The sequence below is a fragment of the Lissotriton vulgaris genome, unplaced genomic scaffold (genome assembly GCF_964263255.1).
Source record: "Lissotriton vulgaris unplaced genomic scaffold, aLisVul1.2 SCAFFOLD_866, whole genome shotgun sequence".
Taxonomy (NCBI): domain Eukaryota; kingdom Metazoa; phylum Chordata; class Amphibia; order Caudata; family Salamandridae; genus Lissotriton; species Lissotriton vulgaris.
In genome coordinates, this window is record NW_028254841.1 from 568,259 (window position 1) to 594,763 (window position 26,505).

General features: G+C 51.4%; 1 protein-coding gene across 2 annotated transcripts in view; it reads left to right on the forward strand.

The window, feature by feature from the left end:
• Nucleotides 1-26,505, forward strand: part of LOC147659395 (la-related protein 1-like) — a 784,977-nt gene that overhangs the window by 521,893 nt on the left and 236,579 nt on the right. For both annotated transcript variants that reach the window (XM_086951772.1, XM_086951771.1), the window contains exon 13: nucleotides 7,432-7,637. In XM_086951772.1, the coding sequence (XP_086807898.1) occupies nucleotides 7,432-7,637 (206 nt within the window). The remainder of the gene's footprint in view (nucleotides 1-7,431; nucleotides 7,638-26,505) is intronic.

Below are 26,505 nucleotides of genomic sequence, written 5' to 3' on the forward strand. Positions count from 1 at the left end.
TTTGTTCCCCAACTTGCCCTGAGCGAAACCCTAGGAGCTTCTCTCCCCCAGCCCCGTGGCCTGCTTGCCAGCAGCCACCAACCGGAGCCCCCTATCCTCGGATAACATTGGGCCTCAACACTCTGCACCCGTCCGCCATAGTGCCGCTGAGGGTGCAACAACTGTGCATCCCTGACCCTGGGGGACCCCTGAGTCTAACCCAAGAACCTTAACTCCCACAGTAGTTTACTTACCCGCAAACCGATAACCTGTTTTTCTACATAGAATAACATTCATTTTCTTCAGAAAAACGACTAAGTGTGGAGTTTTGAAAGCTCAAAATATTCCTTAAAAATCGGAACAATAACCTAAACATATTTTCGCAACTGTTTTCAGCAAATGTCCCAGTGCAGAATCTAGGCATCCAGCACGGAGTTAGAAAAAGTAAAGTAAAAGTAACTTACCTGCATTTTGTTGACAAAGCCTATTAATTTCAATTCACAGCTCCAAAAAGTTTCTAAGTGTGGAGTTTTGAAATCGGAAATATTCTGTAAAAATCGCATGAATAACAAAAACGCATTTACTCACCTGTTTACAGAAAATGTCCCAGTGCGGAATCTAGGCATTCAGCACTGAGTTTGTAAAAGTAACTTACCTGTAATTTACTGAAAGACTATTCATTCCAATGTACTGGATTGGCTTAATGTTGCATTCTACCGCTCCCCTGTAAATCAAAGTACAATTCCTATTGCATTTTCAAACAGTTCTATAACCAGTAACTTATTTCGGAAACTTATTTAATGCTTACCTGTTCCAGGCTTGCTTGGTTCTAAAAATAAACAGTATATTTTTTATACAAACACAATTGGCCTATAGTTCAGTTCGAATGTGTGTGAATTCATTTGCTGACTTGAGTGGGTACATCAAATGCTTAACACTGTCCTCTGATACTGCCTTACTGTCGACCAAGCTACTCCTTTAGAAGGTTAGGTTCTATCTAACTTTAACCTCTGCCTACCTCTGGAGACCCTTGGACTCTATACACACTGTACCTCACTTTGGTGCAGTGTATATATAGAGCCAGTGTCTTAAAGTTGTCCTTTGTATTAGTCTGTTATGCTTTAGCGAAAAAGGAACCTCCAGTGGGGCTGCGTGCTCATTCCTCTTGGGCTACGGCAGCAACCACTGCATTGGCACATGGAGTCCCACTTCTTGACATCTGCCAGGCAGCCACGTGGGCATCTTTGCACACGTTCACAACCACCTCACGTCTACCACAGGGCCACTGCCACCATCGCAACTGAACTAGGACAGACCATCAACACCTCCTTTGAATCAGGCATCTTCCCAGACGACGGGAAGTGGGCTGAGGTCAAGCCACTCGTGAAACCCACGGCTGACCCAACGGACCTGAACAACTACCGGCCCATCTCCCTCCTCCTCTTTGCGGCCAAAGTCACAGAGAGACTGGTAAACGCTCAACTGACCACCTTCATCGACCAGAACTCCTTCCTAGACTCCTCCCAGTCCTGATTTCGCAGCAAGCACAGCACGGAGACCCCACTCCTCGCTGCCACTGTGGACATCCGCATGCTACTCTACCAGGTCCACACGGCGGCTCTCATCCTACTAGACCTCTCCGCAGCCTTTGACAATGTCTCATCACACTCTCGCAGCCAGACTTACCGACGCTGGGATACGAGGAACCGCCCTCAACTGGATCGGATTGTTTCTCTCTGGCAGAACCCGGAGGATTAGACTCCCTCCCTTCCTATCCAAACCCACGAAGATCAACTGCGGAGTACCCCAAGCATATTCACTCAACCCCACGCCCTTCAACATCTACATAGCCTCCTTCACCGGCATCGTCAAACAGCATGAACTCAGCATTGTATCTTACGCTGACGACACCCAGCTCATCCTCTACCTCACAAAGAACCCCGAAGACACCAGACTGTTTCCAGGAAGGGATGAAGGACGTTGCAACATGGATGAAAGACAGCTGCCTGAAGCTCAACTCTGAGAAGACTGACGTTCTCATCCTCAGACCCTCCAACTCCGCCTGGGACAACACCTGGTGGCCCTCTGCTCTCAGGAGTCCACCCACCCCTACAGACCACGCACAGAACCTCTGCATCATCCTGGACTCCTCCGTCCGCATGACACGCCAGATCAACTCCATCGCCTCCACCAGTTTCAGCTGCCTTCACATCCTCCACAAGACCTTCCAATGGATACCCCCCGAATGCAGAAAAAGAGTCACCACACACTCATAACCAGCAGACTGGACTACGGCAGTGCCCTCTGCGCTGGAATCAACAGAACTCTCCTACACAAATTCCAAACCATCCAGGACACCGCAGCCAGACTCTTCCTCCGTACCCCACAGCACGAACACATGACCCAACACCTACAAGACCTCAACTGGCTCCACGTCGAGAAGTGAGTAACCTTTAAACTGCTCACCCACGCCTACAAATCCCTCCCCAACATCAGACCCAAATAACTCAACGAGAGTCTCCTTCCACGTACCCAAAAGGAACCTCCGCTCCGCCGACCTCGCCCTGGCATAGACCCCCCACATCCGCAGAACCAGAGCAGGCGGAAGAGCCTTCTACGTTGCAGTCAAAGTCTGGAACAAGCTCCCAGTCAACATCAGAAGCGACCCCACCGTTCACACCTTCAGGAAGAATGTCAAGACCTGACTCTGTGACTGAATCAGAGCTGCACTTCGTTACCCCAGCGCCTTGAGACCCTCAAGAGTGAGTAGCACGCTTTGTAAAACCCCTGATTGATTGATTGGGTCACCAGACATTACTGCCTAAACAGCTTTGTCCGGAGGGACAGCTATTTTGCCCGATTGGCTCTCCAGGACTTTCTGGTGTGAGCTTAGTTCGCAGACCCACCACCGGAGAAGGTATTGCTGGGGTATCTATTCTAATGTAAGGAATCTACAACTGTCTCCTTCAAATGAAGAAGTTACTTAACCTTCAGTAACTATGCATCTGTAAGAGTCATAGGTTAGTTGTAGATTACTTCCCGCCCCACCCATCCTCTCTGCTCTGCGAACTGACTTCTAGAGATAGGGACTCACTTACAGGACCCTAGTTGTGGCACACCAGTGGTCAGTGTCTTTCATGGCTCTGCGCTTCCTGCGTGGAAAGTCGTGTCAGAACTGATGTCCGCGCGCAGGGGTGGTGTTTAGGTAGGCACCGTGGCGTCATACCGGCGACCACAACACAGACGACTGACGCGTATTAAACCGACGTGCAGGGGTACTTTTAAGAAAAATTCTCTGGATTCAGTCTGACGCCTGAAGACAATCTACAACTAACCCATGTGTCTTACAGATATATCGTTACCAAAGGTAAGTAACTTGATTTTCAAGGGTGGTTTGGTGAACGATGGAACATTTTTAGGCTGTGTGCACATGTGCAGCCATTGGTATCCCTCATCCTCCCACCTTGTCCCTGAAAATCTCAACACCAGTGTGTGGGGGCGGTATTCTTCCTATTCCCTAGTCCCAGTGCAGGTTCCCCTGCCTGGGTGAAACTCTTGCACCCTGTGTTGTCCATTCCCCTTGCTAACAAAAGCAGATGTGGGCCTCCGGTCTTTGTGTAATGCTTATCACAGGTATACAGTCCAAACTGGCATGACTGTGAACTTATAGGCTTAGAAGCCTGCAAAAGCTGGTCAGCAGCAAGGACTGTTTTTAGCCCACCCCTTTATTGACCTTAACTGCATATGAATAAGTACTTGGTTTGTCATCTGATCACCAAGCTGTCCTACATGTGCAGCAAGAGAGGACCACTGAAACATGAGCAGAACCTTTGCTTGATTGCCATTTTTCTCTAGTCTGCTGAAGTCTGCAGTCTCCTTGCTGCTGTTGCCTTGCTGGACTGCACCTTACAGAGGAGTAAGCTGGTCATAGGAAGACATGTAAGAAGCCTAGCTCTTTTGGAAAAACCTACGTGTGATAAGTTTGATCAACTTAAGCCTGTGATGTAAACTGAAATGTTCTTAGCCTAGCTGCCAAATAAGACAGGAGATCACCGCCTTGCTCAGTGAGCTGCTGTTTTGCCTTTACACATCTAGAATGGTGAGCCTGTATCTTCTGTGATCCATTATGTGCTTAAATGGTTAATAGTTCACCCTTTCCTTAACATTGGAGTCAGTCCCCCGGAAAATGGTACCCCAGGTACCCTGGTCACTGTGACCAGGGAACGCCTCTAAGGGATGCAGCACTTATTTTACCACCCTTAGAGGCCCTGTACCATTACTGTCACACACTGCCTATGCAGGCTGCGTGTTTTGGTGCAGAACAAAGTGAAGAGTCGAAATGGCACAGATCCCTGTGTGCCATGCCATCAACCTACTGCTCTGAATTACCAAACACAGAAGCAACATATGGTGCAAGAAAATAAAGACCAATATGTGTGCCCACTTCTCTGAAATGAACCACACTACGAATTACCTACACTGGTCAATTCTGGAAGCTCACCCCCAAATACGTAAGGGAAGCCCTGTAAAGAAAAGAACAGATTTTTGGTCTTTAGACTCTCCTCAAACATTAAGGGGCTAAACAATGACATTCCCTAGGGGGATCTGAACCGCCCAGTGTTTTGTCAACATTTGTCATGTATATTAACATGGGACACATCATTGGACAAATCTCTTAATGATACATACACATGTTACATTCACGCGCACGGTATAGAGTCCAGTGTACTTTTTCCACCATAACACCGGCATTATACAACCGTGATACATACCCCCGTTAACTTTCCCTTTTCACCTATGAGTAAACACACAGGTATGCAATTCTAAAATTAGTGAAATAAATCTGCCAAAGGGGGCTTTTTTACTACACAGCAACACTACCACCTATCCCAACTCACTATACATAGGAGGGTACCTGCCCTGATATTATTCTAATTAAAGCCCTCAGGACCCTTTACCATCAGCCGTTGCAGATTCCCCCAATTTCAAAGTGGTCATTTCCTGTTGAGGAAAATCAATCCCTCCCAACTAGGTTAATCTGATTTAATAAGGGCTAATAATTGAGCACTTTCATTTGGGCAATTCCGATAGCGCAGAGTGTCTTTATTCTTTTAATAACATCCAATATGGCCGCCCCCTCCCACACTCTAGTACCATCATGCTTGCGCTGTGCTAAATACCCCGCCCCGGAAGAAGACTTCATGGGAAGCGGAGCAGGGTTAGGACTACAGCTAGTTGCCACGCCACCACCAGGGAGTATGAACCTGATCGTATATCACCAAGAGCTCCTGGTATGATGACTACATTGTATTGTTTCTTACAAGATACCATCATCTGTTTTAGATCTCGAGTAACAAGGTGCTTTGACCTACTACTCCCTTCATTTCTGACCTTCTTACATAGGGGTGAGTTCTCTATCTCCCTACGAAACATCACAAGTTTACTTGCTTTTATTATTTTCTTTTTTCACTTTCCCGCCCTCACCTCCACCAAATATATCATTAATGATACCACGTCGTTATGGTGGTAATGCGATGCCTATGTTCACATCAACGTGGGGGTCTATATATTTGTACTCCCGCACTGCAAAAAATTACATGTCAAAGGGCTACCCTGTTTTTTTGCAATGGGACAATCCCAGTACATATTTTGTAACACATTAGTTGCCTTGTCAAACTATTGTCAATTTCCCTGTGTGTAGCTTTGTTTGACTACTCCATATTTAAACGTTCGGATTCTGTGCGTGCACAACTTCTCCGGGCTCACTGCGCAACAAGTCCTCAGATGGATTAGCTCGAACACTATCAATGACCCGGTTAACAGTAATGGCTACTGCTATGAGCACCATGGATTATTCACCTACCCCAATATTTTATCATTTTATAGTTCTAAGTATCAGCGCAAAAATCAGCACAGGAATATCCGATCATTCGGAGATTGAAGAAAAGCACTACACGGGGGTAGAAATTATTGTTCTACCCCTGGGCTATAAGGATGCCACCACAGCCTGACCCACATTGGGTTCACCTTTCTGATCCAATCTAGCGCCACAGGGCTCCACCTTATTTTAAAAAACTTTTTATTTCTCACTTTCTTTCAGATCTCCCCACACCAGGTCAACTAGACCAGATGTCTTCTTGTCATACCGGTTACTTCTCCATTTGGTCAATACCTGAACCAGCATTGCAGTAGTGTAAGAGCTAACCGGATACTCTTCCATTTCTCGCACTCAGTCCTGATGAATTGCCACTAGACCCGTTAGGGGCTTCCTAAGGCAAGAAACATGTTGACCTTCCACATCACACATGCCCTTTAGGATCATTGAATCTAGTTAGGGCTACACACTTTAAGTTAACTCACCAATGAAAAACAATTTAGACTACAGGGCTCCTCTAAACCTATTTTAACACCACTTTGCACTACCTAGCCCACACACCCGCATGCACCAAACTGTTTATCACCAAAAGCACTCCGCTAAAGAGCTCCTTCGTGGGTGCCCGTCGGGCATTGCAGATCCAGCCTGAAGAGGAGATAGCCCAATGATGAAGCATGACATCCTTTGGGTGTGTGAGGGCACTTTATCAAAGACTTAAATATTCTCACCTACACTTAGGAACTGCACACTAATTTTCTATATCAGTTAACGCTTCGGAGTACATGTACAGGACCTGGAAAAAAAATACTCCTGGTTCCACTTTTTTTGAAGAACCTTAGCTCGATCTTTTTGCTACCGGCATGAGCACCCAATGTCAGCATTTTTCCATCACTTCATATGTTCGCTATGCACTACTGTCTGGACAGCCAGGTCTGTAGAAAACAGCACTTTGTCCGTTTGGTTCTGCAGTACTTTTTAGTCTGAGCCAGTTCACAGGCCCACTGCCGCCTGGAAATTGCTGCTTTGGCATCTGTTCAATAGATCTGTGGTTAGAAGTATCCATCAAAAGAACAAGTTACTTACGTTGGGGAACGCTCTTTCTGGTTGATACTCATACTGCAAAATCCTCACTGATCCTCCCAGTTATGTGAACTGGACTCTTTCTCCATCTAGTAAGGTCACAAGTTTAGAGATCTGCACAGTGGTTATAGCAAGTCTGCTGTTTGGCTCTGTATCTGAGGTTGTGTGATGCCTAAAAAGCAACTGATGTCAGCGTGCATGAGTGAGGCTTATATGTGGTGACCACACTTATCCTGAGAGGAAAGATGGAGCCGCACTATGCCACCTGTGGGCACTAAAGCGACTGCTGAAAAGTTAACCAAGGTAAGTAACAAGTTCTTTAGTCACTGGCCAGTATCCCTTACTTTGTTTCATAGTTGATTTGCCTCTTTAAGAGCCAAGTTAATTGCTCTGAAGTTGGAGGAATGTGGATTGTCAGTGAGTTTAGAGATGTGGAGACAGAGGGTTTGTGTGACAAAGTGTCTTTAATGTTCTCTACTCCTTATTACATTCAATAGTTCCGACTGATGCTTTGGCCAACAAACTCTTTGGGGCTCCAGAACCTACCAGCATTGCCCGATCTCTGCCAACAACAGTGCCAGACTCGCCAAACTATCGTAATGCACGGACTCCTCGAACGCCTCGCACACCTCGGTTGAAGGATCCCACGCTAACACCGAGGTTTTACCCTGTGGTGAAAGAAGGTCGGACTATTGACTCTAAAGTAAGAATTGCAGTCTTCCTTATCTTTGCAAATATTTATTGGTCCTTGATACCAGGGCATGTTTTTTCATTTATTTTGCCTGTGCTCCTTGGATTGCCTCTTTCTTTGTAGCACTACTGGAAAGGTATTTAGAAGTCCTTAGAATACTCTTGCTGTTTTCATTGTAATATATAATTCTCTTAAATTTCAACCATTTAGTTGCATGGAGAGGCACCAAAAGAACAGTCAAACCTTTTGAAATAAGACCAGCCACTTGTTTTTCTGTGTTTTTTAATTGAGATGACCATCCAATACCTTATTCCTCAATTATAGTTGCAGTACGAACATTGTGTGTGATTGTATATGCACATGTTGTGCATACTCCTGCCATTTAGTGTATGAACTGTCATGGGCACAGACTTAATTGTTGGGAGTAAGTAAAATCGTTTTTGTTAGTGCAATTTTAAAGAATTTCTTTAGATTTTCAAACTTCACACTTAGAAGCATTTCATAGAAAAACAGTCGATGTTGTCCTATGGAGGAAAATAGTGTGATCGGTGGAGGTATTTGGTAGTGGGAGTTGAGGTTCTGGAGGTAGACTCTGGGACCTCCAGGGTCCAGGATGCACTCTAGTTACACCCTCAGCAGCACTAGGCCAGCCGGGTGCAGAGTGCTGAGGCCTAATGTTATCCAATAGGAGAGAGGGGGCCTCCAGTTGGTGGCTGCTGACTAGCAGGGCACTTAGTTGTGGGAGAAAAGCTCCTGGACTTAGCTCAGGGCAAATGGGGAAACAAAGTATCACGAAAGGTGCACCCTCAGCGGCCCTAGGGCGGCCGGGTGCAGGTGTAGGAAGGTACCTCCTGACTATGGTTGCCCCCAACTTTTTTGCCCTGTGTTTTAGCTGGTTTTTGACATAGTCGACCTGGGACCCTGCCAATCAGGACCCCAGGCCTACTGCTCTCTCTGTAAAATGGATTCCATGTACCCTAGGTACATTTCCAATTGGTACTGGGCCACCTTATCAGACCCTGTAACTCATGGCATAGGTGTACCCAGGGCAGCCAGGGGCTGCAGCAGGTATTATGCCACCCCTGGCTGGCCTCCTAAATTTGACACAACTGGCTGCATGACAGCTGGGGCAAAGTCGTGTAATCACCCTTTGCTGTAGATATAGTATACCTATATCTAACCCTAAAATGGACACACAGATTCCTATCAGTCACTCCTATGGCAGGCCTTAACAATCCTGAAGGCAGAGTGCTTGGAATCGTGTGAGATGGTGCTCTGGCATGAGCTGAGCCTGTCTGCAGCTTGCGGAGCCAAGTCCTAATAGCTGTTCCATGATATCGCATACCATATACTCTTAAGTGCATTATAATCCTCGCGGTTAAATGCTATCTTTGGTATTGCTTTATCAAAACATGTCGAGTAAGGTGTCATACGAATTGGAATACTAACCCCTCGCCAATTCTGGCGACGGGGTTAGCATTCCACCCTTCTAGAGGGACACGACATGTATGTAACTGTGAACCCCGGTTAAAGTTAACTGAAGCCTCAGCTCCACAAAATGGATGCTGCCACCACAGACACGAGTCTGACCCCCTGCAGCTGGGAGTCCTTCCAGCGAGGGGAGCCTGGACAAAGGGTTTCCTGTCAGGGGCGGTGCTAGCACCGTCCCAGACATGGTTTTGTGTATCCTGGGTAGGCAGGGCTTTTCAGGAAGGTGACTGCTGAGTGGCACCCCGGTGCTCACTACGCATAGGCCAGTCTGAACCAGTTCCAGGGGCACACCAGCCCCTGGCCTGGGGAAGTCCGGCATGGCAGAGGGGTGTAACCACCCCCCTCCTAGTCCCACCCATAGGCAGGACCTAGTCACCGGGTCAGCCCCCTTTTTTAGTATAAGATGGGAGCGGGCCCCCTGTTCAAATTAGATCATCTTTGGAATCAAGACCCGACTTTCTGCGAAAGGCATCAAGATTTCCTTCTTCAAGATTCTCCCTTGTGGCTAAGGAGTAGTCACCCTGCATCAAGCGGGCACCATCCTAAGAACACTGCGGTCTGCTGCAAGTCCTTCTTCACGAACCCGACGACCCAGCTCGACGAGACCCGGCTTCCCTGGCACCTCTGACCTCTACTCACCTCTACAGCAAAGCTGAGAACTGTGAGTGCGACGAGACCTCGAGGGACCGACTATCGCCAAGACTGCACGACTTCTTTGTAACAAGCCCACCGTGTGCTCCACTGGTGAGTGCTTTGGGGTCCAGCACCGAAGATCAGCCCTCCAGCATCTCCACGATCTGCGTGGGGCCCTTCTGCTTTTGCGTGCTCACCGCGCTGTATGGCTACTAGCCGGCTGGCTTGTGGCCTTCTTCACGACGCCCGACGACATCACTGCTGCTGGTCTGGTTGCTCCAGACTGGCCCTTGCTTCCTTGCAACAGAGAAGCACCCCGGACCCTCCTGGTCCACTCCAGACGCCATTTTGAGTCCACCGCGTGGGCTTGAATTTGCCAAGGCTTTATTGCCCAATCCTGGGTCCAGCGACGCCGACAGCTTCATCCATCGTGGGACAGCTCGCTCCTCCATCCTGGTCGCCGACAACGCCTCCTGGTCCGTGAGATCTGCGAAAACAGCGTCACCCACTCACCTAGTCGAGGTGGCTACCATCCGGTGCCCTCCTGGTGCCCACTGACTACTGGCTAGTAGTCACGAACTTGGTCCCCTCTGCTTTCAGGTGTCATCTTCCTTCGATCCAGGCTTGGATCCATCGAACTTTCTTCACTGGTCGCCTGCCAGCAACTTCTTTCTTCCAGGCTCCTGGTCCGTCTACGAGGATTCCCGACGTCTTTTGAGACCTATGCAGCTGCAGCCCCTGGGCTAGGTAACTTCGGCATTTCGGTGCCCCAGCATAGCCTCACTATCCAAGGGTCCGAATCCACTTTCGTTTTCCTCCTACCAGGTCGGGTTCGCCCGAGAACACTAGCTTTGTCTTTATTAGCTACCATAGACTTTGTCCCGCATCACGCGTGAGAGTGCACACTCTGCACCCGAGTCCCCTGGGTCTCCTAGAAGTAATCTGAAGATTCTATAGTCAAGATCTAGCGATTCCAAAGCCTATTAGTACTGTACTTACCTGCTAGTAATTTCGCATTCCACTTTCAGAGTATATGGTTTTCCGTGCCCCTCTGGCATTTGTATATACTGTGCTAACTTAAGTATTTTCGTAGGAGTTTTGTTTTGTGCTTAGTACCCTGTCCTCATAAAGAGTACAGGGCTGTTGTGATTCTTAATAAATATCTTGTTTATTTTCATAACACTTGTGTGGTGTCCTTTCACTTGGTGTTCAAGGGGTATATGTGTGGTATAACAGCTGGCTTAACACGCCCTCTCGAGTCTTTAGCCTTAGACTGCTCGTATCCACGCTACTAGGATAGCTGGTCTATAAGGTTGACTTACAACCAATCATCAATAAGGGTTGCTGGACTGATACATAGTGTTCACTAGAATAGTGAGCACTGCATATCAGGCCACCTTCTCACAGCAGGGTGCTGTTTTGATGTCTGGTGCCCCGTTTTCCATGGGGAACCTCCTGTTTGCGAAGGCACTGCATGTTTGGGGACTAAGGTCTTATTGGTGCCAACACCACTTCAAAAGGTAAGTTGGAACGTTAGGCGTTGGTTAGGCACCATCGGTTTTGGCGCACAGGGCCGTTGGGCGTCAGGTGCCTTTTGGGGTGGGATCTTCTTACCAGCTCCTGGTCGCGGTTAGGGAGGTCTTCTTGATTTAGGCTGCAGGCGTCGGCTGGCCGTTTGAGGCAGGTCAGGGGTCGCGATCTCTGGTCGGGATCGCCGGTGTGACCTCCTCATGGTGTTTGCCCACTCTAGCTCGGGCGGCGAGTGCAGAGTGGTGTGTATTTGCGGTTTCTGGCCAGGGCCAGAGGTTGCAGATGAACAAATCCGGTGTTCACGGTAGACGAAGTCTTTGTGGTTGAAAGCAGCCATGTCCTCTGCGGTTTTCAAGTTTGCTGGCTGCAGGACACACCGGGTTTTCGCAGGAGCAAGTTCGAGGGGGAGACAGGCCGGTAGGGTTGGGGCCACATCATTGTCTTTCTCTTGTTAGCTGCTGCATGGCTGTTCGGTCCTTCTTCTTCTTGTAGTTTCTTCTTGTCTGAGGAAGCAAGGTTCAGGGGTGCCTCTAAATGCTAGATTCTGATAGATACATCTGCCGTGTGGATTCCTCACCTTGTGAATATCCCCCTTGCGTCAGCAACGTTCGGAAATTTTCTTCGTAGCACGCCGTCGTGGGCGACGTCACAGGAGCACGGCATCGCGCGCGACTCCGTCTGACGTCACCGACCCCATATTAGGCCCACGCCGGCGTGATGACGTCAGTTCCCTTTTTTCCGCGTCTCCGACGCTAACGGTTTTCGGGATCTTCAGCGATACCTAGTATCTTTCTGACTAATATTTGTCACTGTTTCTCTCTTTCGACTTTGTTCTTCTCCGGAGATGTCGTCGAGGAAGACAGGCTTTAAGCCATGTAGGTCTTGTGCCCGCATGATGTCTATCACTGACCCACATAAGGATTGTTTGTGGTGTCTTGGATCGGGCCACGACGTCAAGAACTGCGAGTCCTGTTTTAAGATGAATCCGAAGGCGCTTCGGGAGCGTGAAGCAAAGTTGCTTTTGGCGAAGGTGAAAAAAGACTCTGGGCGACTTTCGAGATCTACGTCACGGAGATCGAAGTCGAAGCAGAGGTCGAGGTCGGCGTCTAGGACCAGAGCGGGTTCGAGGTCTGGAGACGACTCGAGGTCCAAGGCGAAGTCTAAGTCCAGAGAAAGGTCTAGGTCTAGATCTAAGTCGGCTTCCGGGCATGCTTCGAGCTCTTCAAGGAGAAAGCATAAGAGGAGGAAGCACAGTTCGAGACATCATTCGGGGAAGGATTCCTCTGACTCGAAGAGAAGGTCTCACAAACACCGTAAGGACTTTGTCTCGCCTTCACCTGCTTTGTCAAGAGTGGGTTCTCCGGAGCCGGAGCCGGTTTCCTCGGAGCATGAAGAAGAGGAGGTGACTCAAGAACCGGCTTCGGCGGAGACTCCTGTGAATCCAGAAGGTCAGGGTGAGGATGTGTCGGGTCGGCCTCCATTGCAACATCCGGTAGGTCCGTACCCTTCCTTTCCTGGTCCTGGGCAGGATCCCTCGCATTTTCTCAATGCGATGTTTGGAGTTTATTCTAGGGCAATGTACCCCGCTGGAGCGCCTGGTGGCCCCATGGGTCCGTTATCGTACAACCTGGGTATTCCTCAGTCGTATGCCCCTGCTCCATTTATGCCTTTCATGCCGGCGCCTCTATCACCTTGGCTCGGTACGGCTCCACCGAGGTCCTCGACTCCCCATGCGGCTTCGCCGACTCCGGATCGACCTCGCTGTCGAGATCGAGGTACCACACCTGTTCGCGATTCTCGTCCTCCTGCTTCGGTTCCTCGAGCGACGTCGGAACCGGCTCCGTCGGAGTCGTTACCGGATCAGTCGACTTCGATTTGAATGGAGTGGTCGAGGCGAAGAGCTCAGCGTCTTCTCGAGCAAAAGGATGATGAGAGTTCAGATGTGGAAGAAGGCGAGCTTCCTGATCATGGTGATGACTTCGAAGAGCTTCGGGATGCTAGTGGTCTGGAACTCTCTCCCGAGTGGGGTCTGCCTTCGACTTCTGATGCACCATCAACGGACGTGCTTCCTTATCACGTGGTTATTAGGAAGGCTGCTGACCTTCTTAACTTAAAGCTGCCCACAGTGGAGTACAAGCCCAACATTCTCACAGAAGTCCTGCATTCTCCATCTTCAATTGTGGAGCCAACTTTGCCGTTTACTGATGCCTTGTCAGATCCAATTAAGGAAATTTGGAAGAGGCCGTTATCTGCTCCTGCAGTTTCAAGGGTTATTGCAAGGCGCTATAGGGTGGCTCCTGATGACCCTGCATTGCTTTCTACGCATCCGTCTCCGGAAAGTCTTGTGGTTCAGGCGGCTTGTTCTAATAGGGCGGCAGGCTCCTTCCCTCAAGTGCCTGCTGACAAAGAGTCTAAGAAATTGGATCAGGCTGCGAAGAAGACTTTCTCTTCTGGAAGCATGGCTCTAAAGTTGTCAAATGCTACTTGCCTTTTAGGTAGATATGTGCACGCGCTGATGGACTCAGTGAAGCAATTGTCACCAAAACTTCCTGAGGAGGATAGGAAAGACTTTAATGAAGTCATCTCTGACACTCAGGCTGCGGCCCGCATGGTCATCCAAAGCGGCATGGACACTGTGGATTCAGTTGCCAGAATTATGGGCTCATCCATTGCAACTAGGAGAGCCGCATGGTTAAAGTCATCTGATTTCTCAGCGGATGTACAATCTACTTTGCTGGACTTACCCTTTGAAGGTTCTGGCCTTTTTGGTAAGAAGGCTGATGTGGCCTTGGAAAGGTTTAAAGACAGCCGTGCCACTGCGAGATCGTTGGGTCTGCAGATGAGAGGGTCTGCAGCTAGAACATTCAAGGGATTTGGTAAATCTTCTTTTCGTCCCTTCAAGCAGGGCCAACAACAGCAGCAGCAGCAGAACCCTCTATATAAGTCCTATAGAGGTAGACAGAGAGGACGTGGACGTCAAGTCTCCTCTTCCTCCACTTCCTCCAATAATGCCCAACCCGCATCAGCAAAGCAGCCCTAGATCCTCCATTCTGGATCATGTAGGGCCAGTAGGGGGTCGGCTTAATCACTTTCTACGAGATTGGGAATCGGTTACATCAGATCTTTGGGTTCTCAATCTCGTAGAGAATGGGTATGCACTTCCTTTTCAGGAGTTCCCTCCCAATTACCCTCCTTGCCAAGGTTATTGCTCAGAGGACCACCTGTTTCTCCTGCAGGAGGAAGTCCTGGCTCTGTTTCGAAAGGGAGCGATAGAGGTGGTTCCAGAGCAGGAGAGGGGTCAAGGGTGCTACTCCCGGTATTTCTTGATTCCCAAGAAGGATGGCAGACTTCGGCCTATCCTGGATCTCAGGATTTTGAACCTCTATCTCAAACAGGAGAAGTTCAAAATGCTCACCCTTGCTCAGGTTCTTCTGGTGCTGATGGAAGAAGACTGGATGGTGTCGATCGACTTGCAGGATGCGTATTTCCACATCCCAATCCTGAAGTCGCACAGGAAGTATCTCCGTTTTACGGTGGGGTCGCAGCACTATCAGTTTGCGGTCCTCCCGTTTGGACTTACTACTGCGCCTCGAGTTTTCACCAAGGTGATGGCGGTGGTGGCGGCGCATCTCAGAAGGTCAGGGATTCCTGTATTCCCTTATCTAGACGACTGGCTGATCAAAGCAGAGTCGCCGGAGATGGTGCTCCATCATCTGCAGGAGACAACTCAGTTGTTACACAGGTTGGGTTTTTCGATAAACGTACCCAAATCTCACCTGGTGCCCTCCCAGCGCAACCTGTTCATAGGTGCGGTACTGGACACTTCTGTATGTCGTGCATTCCCTCCACCTCAAAGGATTCGCGACATTCAGGAAATGATTCCTTTATTCTTCAATGGAGCGGTTGTTCCAGTCCTGAAGGTCCTTCGCCTGCTCGGTCTGATGGCTTCTTGCATTCTGTTGGTCAGTCATGCACGCTGGCACATGAGGGCGCTCCAGTGGTGCCTCCGCAGGCAGTGGTATCAGCACAACGGAGATCTCAGGGAGTCTGTGAGGATCTCCAGAGAAACTGCAGCGGACCTGTCCTGGTGGGGCGTGGAAGGCAATCTGTCACAGGGAAAGCCTTTTCAGCTACCTCCATCAGTGGCCACAGTGATATCGGATGCATCCACTCTCGGGTGGGGTGCTCATCTGGGAGACCTGGAGGTCAAGGGTCTTTGGTCTCCGGAAGAAAGGTTGTTTCACATCAACCTTCTGGAATTGAGGGCGATACGTTTGGCGCTCAAGGCCTTCCTCCCTTCCCTTCGCGGTCGTTCGGTCCAGGTCCTAACGGACAACACGACTGCGATGTGGTACATCAACAAGCAGGGAGGAGTAGGGTCGCAGTGTCTCTGCAGAGAGGCTCTGCGTCTCTGGTCCTGGGTTCAGGACCATCAGATTTGTCTGGTGGCAAATCATCTGGCCGGGGTTCTGAACGTGCGTGCGGACAGTCTCAGTCGGCAGTTTTCCGCCGACCACGAGTGGAGGCTTCACCCGGAGGTTGTTCACGACATCTTTCGGATGTGGGGGACGCCTCGGGTGGATTTATTTGCCACTCGCGAGAATGCTCACTGCCCTTCATTCTGCAGTCTCCAGTATCCGATGCAAGGAGCATTGGGGGACGCGTTTCAGTTGAGTTGGGGAGATCGACTCCTTTACGCGTTTCCCCCCATACCTTTGATTCCTCGGGTTCTGAGGAAGATTCGTCAAGACCGGGCCCAAGTCATATTGGTCGCCCCGGATTGGCCGAGAAGGGTGTGGTATTCGGACCTACTCCACCTATCCTCTCACCCGCCGCTCCGTCTCCCTCACAGGGCAGACCTCCTCTCTCAGTTGGAGGGGCAGGTTCTACACCCCCACCTCCAGACATTACACCTTCATGCCTGGAGATTGAACGGGGCAACTTGAGTTCTTTTTCTCTCCCTCACGAGGTGGTGGATGTCATTCTCTCTGCCAGGCGTGACACCACTAAGTCCATTTACTCCTATAGGTGGACAAAATTTGTTTCTTGGTGCAGGGAGAGGGATATTGACCCTTTGAGGGCTCATTTGTCTAATATTTTACAGTTTGCCCTTTATCTGGCACAGCAAGGTTTGGCTGTGTCCGCGGTCAAGGGTTATCTTTCGGCCTTATCGGCGTTTCTATGTTTGCCGGATCAGCCTTCTCTCTTTAAGTCTCCGGTGGTTGTGAGATTTTTGAGGGGTCTTATGAATATGTTTCCTCCTACCCCTTTTATTATTCCTCATTGGGATTTGAATCTTGTGCTGACCTTTTTAATGGGTTCTCCCTTCGAACCCTTGCACAAGTGTCCATTGAGGCTTCTCTCTTTTAAAACTATTTTCCTTGTTGCAATCACCTCGGCAAGGAGGGTAAGTGAGCTTCAAGCTCTAAGTTCCAAACCCCCGTTCCTGACCATTCATGCAGAAAGGATGGTTCTTAGGACCAGGGCTGCTTTTCTGCCTAAGGTGGTGACTCCTTTCCATCTTGGGCAGTCCATTACCCTTCCTACCTTCTATCCTCCCCCTCACCCGTCTAAGGAGGAAGAGAGACTGCATCGCCTGGACCCTAAGCGGGCGGTGTCCTTCTATCTGGACAGGACTAAGGACTTCCGGATGGACGACCAGCTGTTTGTTGGCTTTGCTGGCTGCAAGAAGGACAGAGCGGTGCACAAGCGCACTCTTTCCAGATGGATAATCCTGTGCATCAAGATCTGCTACTCCCTTGCGGGTAAGGACCCTCCTGAGGGTATTAGAGCTCATTCAACTAGAGCAAAGTCTGCAACATCTGCTTTGTCTAGGGGTGTGCCTGTTGAGGATATTTGCAGGGCCGCGACTTGGGCCTCCCTCCACACTTTCGCGAAGCATTACTGCTTAGATACCGAGGTGAGGAGGGATGGCCACTTCGCGCGTTCTGTCCTCCAAGACTTCCTGGTGTAGCGGAGTAGACACCCTCCGGGAGTGGGGACTGCTGTGGGAATCTATTCACAAGGTGAGGAATCCACACGGCAGATGTATCTATCAGAAGAACAAGTTACTTACCTTCGGTAACGCTTTTTCTGGTAGATACTATATCTGCCTGTGGATTCCTCACTGACCCACCCGCCTCCCCGTTGTCTACTCTGCTATACCTGGTCTTTCTGTATATTTGATTATAATACTGTTGTATTGATTTGGTTCTATTTGTACTGTGTACATTGTATATTTGCATATTTGCTATCGTTGGTCCGTCCGTGTGCCTCGAAGGCACGGAAAAAAGGGCGGAACTGACGTCATCACGCCGGCGTGGGCCTAATATGGGGTCGGTGACGTCAGACGGAGTCGCGCGCGATGCCGTGCTCCTGTGACGTCGCCCACGACGGCGTGCTACGAAGAAAATTTCCGAACGTTGCTGACGCAAGGGGGATATTCACAAGGTGAGGAATCCACAGGCAGATATAGTATCTACCAGAAAAAGCGTTACCGAAGGTAAGTAACTTGTTCTTTAGGGGCGTTACAGGTAGGTAACAGGTAGGGACTAATGGGTCCCTTCCCTGGGGTTGGTACACCCCCCTATTATGCAACCCTCCAGTGGGAGGGGGGCATGAGCCTGTCCCTGGTTGGCTTACAAATTTGTGCTTCACCTCGCCTCCCCCATCTGAAGGGTGGAGTTGGCAGAGGTGGGCATGTGAGAAAGTGTCATCTTTCTTGCATTGGTATGCCCCTACTTTTTGCTGAACTGCTGATGTGCTTTGAGTGTACCCTGAGCTCCTGCCAACCAGGTGCCCAGGGCCTGTGTTCCTTCCCTAAAACTGTGTTGAAACTAAAACCCAATTGGCATCTCTGGCCACCTGTCAGCCCCTAGTAGATGGTACCCTGGGCCTGGTGACCAGAGAAGACCCCCAAGGGCTGCAGCACTTATTGTGCCACCCTTAGGGGCCCTGTACCCTGACACCCACACACTGCCTTTGCAGGCTGAGTGTCTAACCTGATAGTTCTAACACTCTACCCTGACTATAGTGACTTTTATTTTTCTAAAATTCTAGAGGGACTTAAGAAAGGCCCTGACAAGACTTTTAATACTTTGGAAAACCCAATTTCAGAATTCTAAAGGCAATTTGAGTTCTGTCGTGTGATCAGATGGTAACCAAGTAGTCCAACAAATGCAAGTTTGTATCCTACCGCTGATCCACCAATGTGAGAAAGTGGCTCTATATATAATGGACCAGAACAAGGTACAGTGTGATAGAGTCCACCAGCCCCAGAGGTATAACAGAGGTTAAAGCCAGGTGTGACCTTACTCTCTAAAGTGGTAGCTTGGTCGAGCAGTAAGTCCGTACCAGAGGACAGTCTAAAGCCTTTGATGTACACAACCAGTCAGCTAAAGGTTTCACACACTCGGAGACTGAACTCCAGGCTATTTGTTTTTATATCAAAGATATATTGATTTTATTTTTAGAACCAACAGGTATCAAAATATATTGTTCTCAATATGAGAGTCTCAGATGAGTACTTTGCAGAAAGGCAATAGACTTTGAAAACACAGTAGGTACAGGGGTTGCTGTAGGCAACACAATTCTACACACAATTTATCATTTATCTCAATGGGTTATTCCATGTAAACACAGTTGATTACTTTGGTAGTTCCAGGACTGGATCCTAGATTCAGTCCTGGGGTCTAAGCTGAAACAAATTGAAGTAAAAATGTTTGTGATAGCAGTGATTTTTCATGAATATAAAGCTATTTTAAATGTTCACACTTAGAAACTTTTCAACAGAAATCTGGCAATGTTATCCAATGGGAGAAAATTCAGGTTGCAGGTAAAGTACGATCTTGGTACTTTTGTAATCCAGCACTGGGGTGTCAACTTAAAACAGGTAAGTAATTAAGTGTCAGTATTTCGTATGATTTTTACAGAATATTTCAAGTTTTCAAAAGTAGACAGAAGAAATTTCATAGAAAAGCAGACAATAGATTCCTATAGAAAAAATACAGGTTCAGGGTAAACCCGGTTCGGATTACTTTTGTGGATCAATACTGTACAAGAGTATTGGCTTCTCTCCTGATCACAGGTGAGTACTATTAGGCACTTAGAAAATTTAATTTTTCCAGTCAGTCATCCAATGGGGCAGGTAAGTGAGTTACCGGTTTCCAGGTGAGTACTCGGTTGGTGAAGTTAAGGTTCTGGGCATACTCGGGTGTCCCTCAGGGTCAGGTAGGCACAGTTGGTTCACCCTCAGCGGCACCGGGGCGGCCGGGTGCAGAGGTAGTTAGGCCCAATGTTATCCAATGAGGGGCAGGGGGCCTCCAGTTGGTGGCTTCTGGCTAGCAGGCCACGCGGCTGTTGAGCGGGGCTCCTGGTCACTTGCAAAGGGTGAATGGGGAAGTAGGATAGGGCAAAGGTGGCACGGCGAGCGGCACTCTGGCGGCTGGGTGCAGGGTGCTTTTGAGCAGTCGGGCGCTCAATGTTCAATGGGAAAGGTAACAAACCAACAAAGGCTGCAGGCTCAGGGACGGAGACTCTTCAGGGGCAATCACCACTTCGAGAGGTTAGTTGGGATCTTGGAGCACAGGTAGGTACCCCAAATGAAGGCACAGGGGGCTGTAGAGGGCCGGGTGCAGGGGTGTCTTTAGGTGTCGGGAAAGCTTACCCTCAGCTGGTTACGGTTGTAGGGGCCCCTGGTTCTGAGTCTGCAGGCGTCTGCTGGTTCGTCAAGGAGGGTCTTTGGGCACTGAACTTCGGGTCCCAGTCGCCCAGGGCACGGGGGGCGTCCTCGTGATTTTGGAACAATGGGCCACGGGCCGGGCTCGGCGGGTGCAGAGTGGGCTGGTCCGGAGCTCCTGGCTGGCACCAGGGGTGTTGTTGAAGCTGATGGGAGTCCCAGTCTTTAGGAGGGTCAAGGCAGGCAGGTCCTCTGGGTGTCCCAATGTTGCTGTCCCCTGGAGTCGCCAGGGTTTAGGCAGGAGCAGGTTTCAGGATCGACAAGCCGGTAGGGCTGGGGCCAAGTCAGTTGTGGTCGTCCTGTTAGCAGCTGCACGGCGGGTCTTTCTCTTGATCTTCTTTCTTCTTTTCGTATCTGGATCTGAGGAAGGAAGGTTCAGGGAGCCCATAAATACTGAATTTAGGGGCGTTACAAGTAGGGCGAGGGCAGGGACCAATAGGTCCCAGTCCTGGGGTGGGTACATCCCCTAGCCTGCTTTTCTCCTGTGGGAAGGGGACAGGAGCCTAGCTGTGATTGAGCAGGGCTCCCCATCTTCAAGATGGCTGGAGCCCGGAGTCGTGCCTCACCTAGTCTCCCTCACCTGAGGGGTGGGGTTGGCACAGGCTGACACACCCCTCTTCCTGACGTAGTTTTTCCCACCAGTCTTCGCGCCAGAGTGGGGGTCAGGACGGGTGGAGGCCAGTTGCTGGGTACAGAAAATAGTCTGGAGAAGCTCCGAGGCGGCAGGCCTTTAAAGCTTCCCCCTGCCCATCCTGGGGGAGGAGACCTAGCACCTCGCCCAGGATGTGCATTGTTGCAGGCCCAGAAGAGCGGGGGCTCTCCACCCAGGGGTCCAGCAACATGTCTGCTGTGTGGCAGCCTCTCAGTCCAGACGTGGATTGTGGTTAGGTTTCAGGGGGCATATGTAAGAGGCCCTCTGTGGTGCATTTTTCATTAAATCCCACATTGGCATCATTGTGGATTTAATGAGCTGAGAAGTTTGATACCAAACTTGTCAGTCTTCAGTGTAGCCATTATGGTGCTGTGGAGTTCGTAATGTCGACCTCCCAGCACCATATAATCTAAACGGCATCACTGCACTTAGTACCCAGGATTGGCCCTGGGTACTGTAGGGGCACAGGGCTCATGCACGTGTGCTCACGCCACTGGCAAAGGGCATCCAGCTATAGGGGTGACTGATGTATGTCAGGGCAGTGGGTTTGTGGGCATGGCACTCAGGGATGTGTGCTATTTCGTCTGTTCAGTACTGTACTTAGGCACTCAGCCTGCAAAGGCAGTGTGTGGGTGCCAGGGTACAGGGCCCCGAAAGGTGTCCTTAGGGATCTACTCTGGTCACTATGCCCTGGGTACCATTTACTAGGTGCTGACAGGTGGCCAGAGATGCCAATTGGGTTTTAGTTTCAATACAGTTTAGGGATGAAACACAGGCCCTGGGTTCCTGGTTGGCAGGAGCCCAGGGCACACTCAGTCAAAGCATATCGCCAGTCAGAAAAAAGTTGGGGCATGCCAATGAAAGAAAGATGGCACTATCTCCTCCCCCCCTCAAACGAAAGGTGATGAGACTAGCCTTGTCCTAGGGAGTTTTCATTGTCTAGGTGGAAGAAGGAGTAGTTTCTGTCCTGTAACTCCAGTTCTGTAGTAGGGGTATCTGTTAGTCATAATCTAGTGAATAGTCCCGCCCATGTGCGTGGACCCCGGAGCAATCACAAATAATCTGAAAGACACGTTAGTGATAGATTCTTTACCTTAGAATATCCCCAGGTGTCAGACTCGATCCGGAAACTTTTGCGTAGCAGGACCCTTGCGCGTCGGTAGGCGTCGTCTGCGGCTCCGCGTCCGTCGTGGGCGTCGTGATTACGTCGATGGAGTACTTAGACGCCGCCTCCGCGTGCTGACGTCAGTTCTTCTTTTTTCCGCGCCAGCCAGCGCAGATCTGGAAAAAGCAGTAATCCAGTCCATTTTTGACTAACTTTTTTTTAGATCATTTTTGATCCTTCTCGAAGTCTTGCGACTCCGATCGGTGCCGTAGGGATGCCTGGTTTCAACACTGTGAAGATTGCGACCGCACGATGTCGGTCACGGATCCTCACCACCTGTGCCTAACTTGTCTAGGCGCCGACCACGACGACAAGGCCTGCTCCGACTGCCCGGGCCCTCTCTTCAAAAGCCAGGCGGGAGCGGTCCCGCAGGCGACTCGGAACTCCGGCAGTCGGCCCCGCGTGAGGTCCCGGTCCCACGCGAGGTCGAGGGACAGGTCGCGGGGACGGAGCCACCAAAGCTCCGGGAGTCGGCACCACTCCTCCGGGTCGAAGGCGTTGTCAGGTAAGAAGCACAAGAAGTCGAAGAGGCGTCATCGCTCTTCTGACTCCCCCCTGACGCTCGCGCGACGTGGCCGGTGGTTTGGGTGACACCGCCCACGCGACTCCTTCGGAGTCGCGGGCATCACGTTCCGCCCCACACCCTCCGGTCCCTGGGCGAGACACGACGCCGGAGGAGATTAAGCGCTTCCTCATGGCCATGAGGTCCCTTTCTTGTCCGACGGGCTCCGCGGCGCCTTCGGGCCCAGCGGACCCGTCTAGGGGCCTCTAGCTGTCGGGTGCTTCGGCGCCGCAGGGCCCCACGGTCCCGACACCGCCGGCGCCTTCGGGCCCGGCGCCGCAAGGTCAAGCGGCCCCGGGGCCTTCGGACCCGGTGACCCTCTGACCTGGGAGTGTCAGTCTCAAGAGGACTGGGCAGGAGACCTTGGGGAGGCCAGTGACCTGGACACCTCTCCAGACACTGGTTTTGTCTCTCCTCCTACCGTGGCTTCGGAGGAGGGGGCAACGTATATTGTGGTGTTGACGAGGGCTGCCAAGGCCTTGGGCCTTGAGCTCCCCGTCGCGGCCGTGAGGACTAACCACCTCACTGAGGTCCTTAAACCGCAGTCAAGCTCGGCCGAGCCTCTGCTGCCCTTTAATGAGGCCTTGACCGACGTTCTTTTGGGCACCTGGTCCAAGCCCGCTACGGGTTCGCCCGTAGATAGAAACGTGGCCAGACGCCACCGCCCGGCCCCGGGCGACCCATGTTTCCTGTCCACCCACCCCACCCCCGAGAGTCTGGTCATCCAGGCCTCCAATTCCCAGACCGCATTCCCGTCGGCTCCGCCGGACAGGGAATCCAAGAGGTATGAGAATTATGGAAAGAAAATATTCTCCTCCCTTAGTTTGGGACTGCGGTCTTCCAACACAGCATGCCTCTTGGGCCGCTACACCCACTCTCTGTGGGAGTCGGTGGTGGAAGTGCTGCCAGAGTGTCCGTTGGAGGTACGGGCCAAACTCGGCCAAGCCCTTGTGGAGGGCCGAGATGCAGCCAAGTATTCTATCCGGTGTGGGCTGGATACCACTGACTCGCTGGGCAGAGCAATGGCAACTAAGGTGGCGGTGAGACTCCACACCTGGCTGAGGTCTGCCAATTTTTCTGGAGATGTCCAGAACACTCTGATGGACATGCCGTTCGATGGCAGTCGCCTTTTTGGCGGCAAGGCAGACCACGCGCTTGAGCGCTTTAAGGACTCCAGGGCTACAGCCAAGTCCTTGGGCCTCTCGGCCCCGCGCCAGCACACGGCTGCCTTTCGCTCCTTTCGTGGCCAAGGAAGGGGCGTCCCCACACGTGCCGCCAGCCACTCGCCGCAGACTAACATCCAGCGCGGTGGCGGCCGTGGAAACCTCCGTGGAGGCGGTCGGGGACAACGGCGAGGTCAGTCCACACCTTCCCCCGCAGCATCCGCCTCTATACCCGCCTAGTCCGTGCTTTTTGGCCTATGTGATGCCAGTGGGGGGGCAGGGTTCGCCATCACCACACTCACTGGTGCACTGTCACTTCGGACAGGTGGGTGCTGCGCTTCGAGACGACTCCTCAATCCATGCCACCGCAACACCACTGTGTATCGGGGGATCACTGGAGGTTGTTTCGGCCCTCTTGGCCAAGGGGGCCATCGAGCACGTTCCTGGGCCAGAAGTAGGACGTGGTTGCTACTCCCACTACTTTCTGGTACCCAAGAAGGGCAAAGGGGGCCTACGCCCTATCTTGGATCTGAGGAACGTCAACGGCTTCCACCGGTAGGAGAAGTTCAAAATGCTGACTCTGGCTCAGGTCTTAGCTGCCCTGGACCCAGGAGACTGGATGGTAGCGTTGGACTTGCAGGACGCGTATTTCCACATCCCCGTCCTGCCGGCCCACCGGCGTTACCTGCGGTTCACGGTAGGCCATGAGCACTTTCAGTTTACCGTGCTCCCCTTCTGCCTTACAAGCGCCCCACGGGTGTTCACGAAGGTGATGGCGGTGGTCGCAGCTCATCTGCGCCGGTTAGGGGTCTCAGTCTTCCCCTACCTCGACGACTGGTTGTTGAAGGCGGGCTCGCCCCAGACAGTCGTCAACCACCTCCAGACTACGGCAGACCTCTTGCAACAGCTGGGGTTCTCCATCAATGTGCCGAAGTCACGCCTGTGTCCCTCTCATAAGCTCCTTTTCATCGGAGCGGTTCTCGACTCGGCGCAGTTTCGGGTTTACCCACCCGAAAAGCGCGTTCGGGATATACAGGCTCTGATTCCAATCTTCCAGCCTTTATCCCGAGTTTCGGTCAGGTTGGCGCTGCGGCTCCTGGGGCTGACGGCTTCCTGCATCCTTCTGGTGCATCACGCCCGGTGGCGGTTGCGGGCTCTGCAGTGGGACCTGAAGTTTCAGTGGGCCCAGCATCAGGGCAACCTGTCCGACCATGTCCCAATCTCGGAGGGCACTTCGAGACAGCTGCAGTGGTGGCTCACGGACCGCGATTGGGTCAGCGGCAGATCCCTCTCCTTTCCCCAACCGGAGCACGTAGTTGTGACGGACGCGTCCCTCCAGGGCTGGGGAGGCCACATAGGAGAGGCGGAGATCAGAGGCCTCTGGTCTCCGGCGGAGTCCCGGCTCCATATCAACCTTTAGGAGCTGCGGGCGATTCGTCTAGCACTGAAGGCATTCCTCCCCTCTGTCCGAGGGAGTGTAGTGCAGGTGTTCACGGACAACACCACCGCCATGTGGTACTGCAACAAACAGGGCGGGGTGGGGTCGTGGACCCTCTGCCAGGAGGCTCTGCGCCTCTGGCAATGGCTGGAACATCAGGGCGTGACTCTGGTGGTTCAACACCTGGCCGGTTCTCTGAACGCCAGGGCGGACGAACTCAGCCGCCGGTGCATGATGGATCACGAATGGCGTCTGAACTCTGACGTGGCGCAAGGTCTCTTTCTGCAGTGGGGAGAGCCTTGGTTAGAACTATTTGCCACCAAAGAGAACGCGCAATGTCATCAGTTCTGTGCGTTGGAATTTCCAAAGTGGCACTATCTCGGAGACGCTTTTCGTCGCGAGTGGAGTTGCGGTCTGTTGTACGCCTTTCCGCCTATATCACTTCTGCGCAGAGTGCTGAAGATCAGGCGCGACCGGGCACAAGTCATCCTTGTGGCTCCGGACTGGGCACGAAGGTACAAGTATCCCGAGCTACTCAGTATATCCGTCGATCCCCCGGTTTGTCTGCCTCTTCAGGAGGACCCTCTGTCGCAGCAGCAGGGGATGGTCCTCCACCCGAACCTGTCCAGTCTCCACCTCCATGCTTGGAGATTGAGCGGCGACAGTTGAGGCCATTTGACTTGCCTCCTGAAGTTTGCAACATCATTCTGGCAGCCAGGCGTGCCTCCACAAAGTCGGTATACGCCTGCAGGTGGAACAGATTTGTGGCATGGTGCACAGCAAAGGCTGTGGATCCCCTTAATGCCCCTCTTTCTGAGGTTCTCCTCTTTCTTCTTTCTCTTGCCCAGCAGGGCTCTGCTCTGGGCACTATCGAGGGCTACCTTTCTGCTCTTTCAGCCTTTCTGAGGCTGCCTGATCAACCTTCTTTGTTCAAGTCACCTATCGTTTATCAATTCCTGAAAGGCATCACACATCCGTTCCCTCCTGTACTCTTCGTGATGCCTCAGTGGGACTTGAACCTGGTTCTTACATTTCTGATGTGCGCTCCCTTTGAGCCACTTCACAACTGCCCTCTTCGCCTTCTCACTTTGAAGACTGTCTTCCTGGTAGCCATCACCTCTGCCAGGAGAGTGAGTGAGCTCCAGGCTCTATCCTGTAAACCTCCTTTCCTTTCAGTCCATCCGGACAAGGTTGTGTTGCGGACAAGGCCCTGCTTCTTGCCCAAGGTAGTCACGCCGTTCCACATTGGGCAATCTATCACCTTGCCCACCTTCTTTACGCCTTCGCATCCCTCGAGAGAGGAAGAGCGGCTCCACCGTCTGGACCCAAAACGTGCGCTCTCGTTCTATCTGGACCGCACACGCCAGTTCCGGGTGGATGACCAACTCTTTGTTGGTTACGTGGGCGCTAAGAAGGGGAAAGCGGTGCACAAGCGGACCATCTCGCGGTGGATCATCTTGTGTATCCAGGCGTGTTACTCCTTGGCGAAGAAGGAACCCCCTGTTGGGC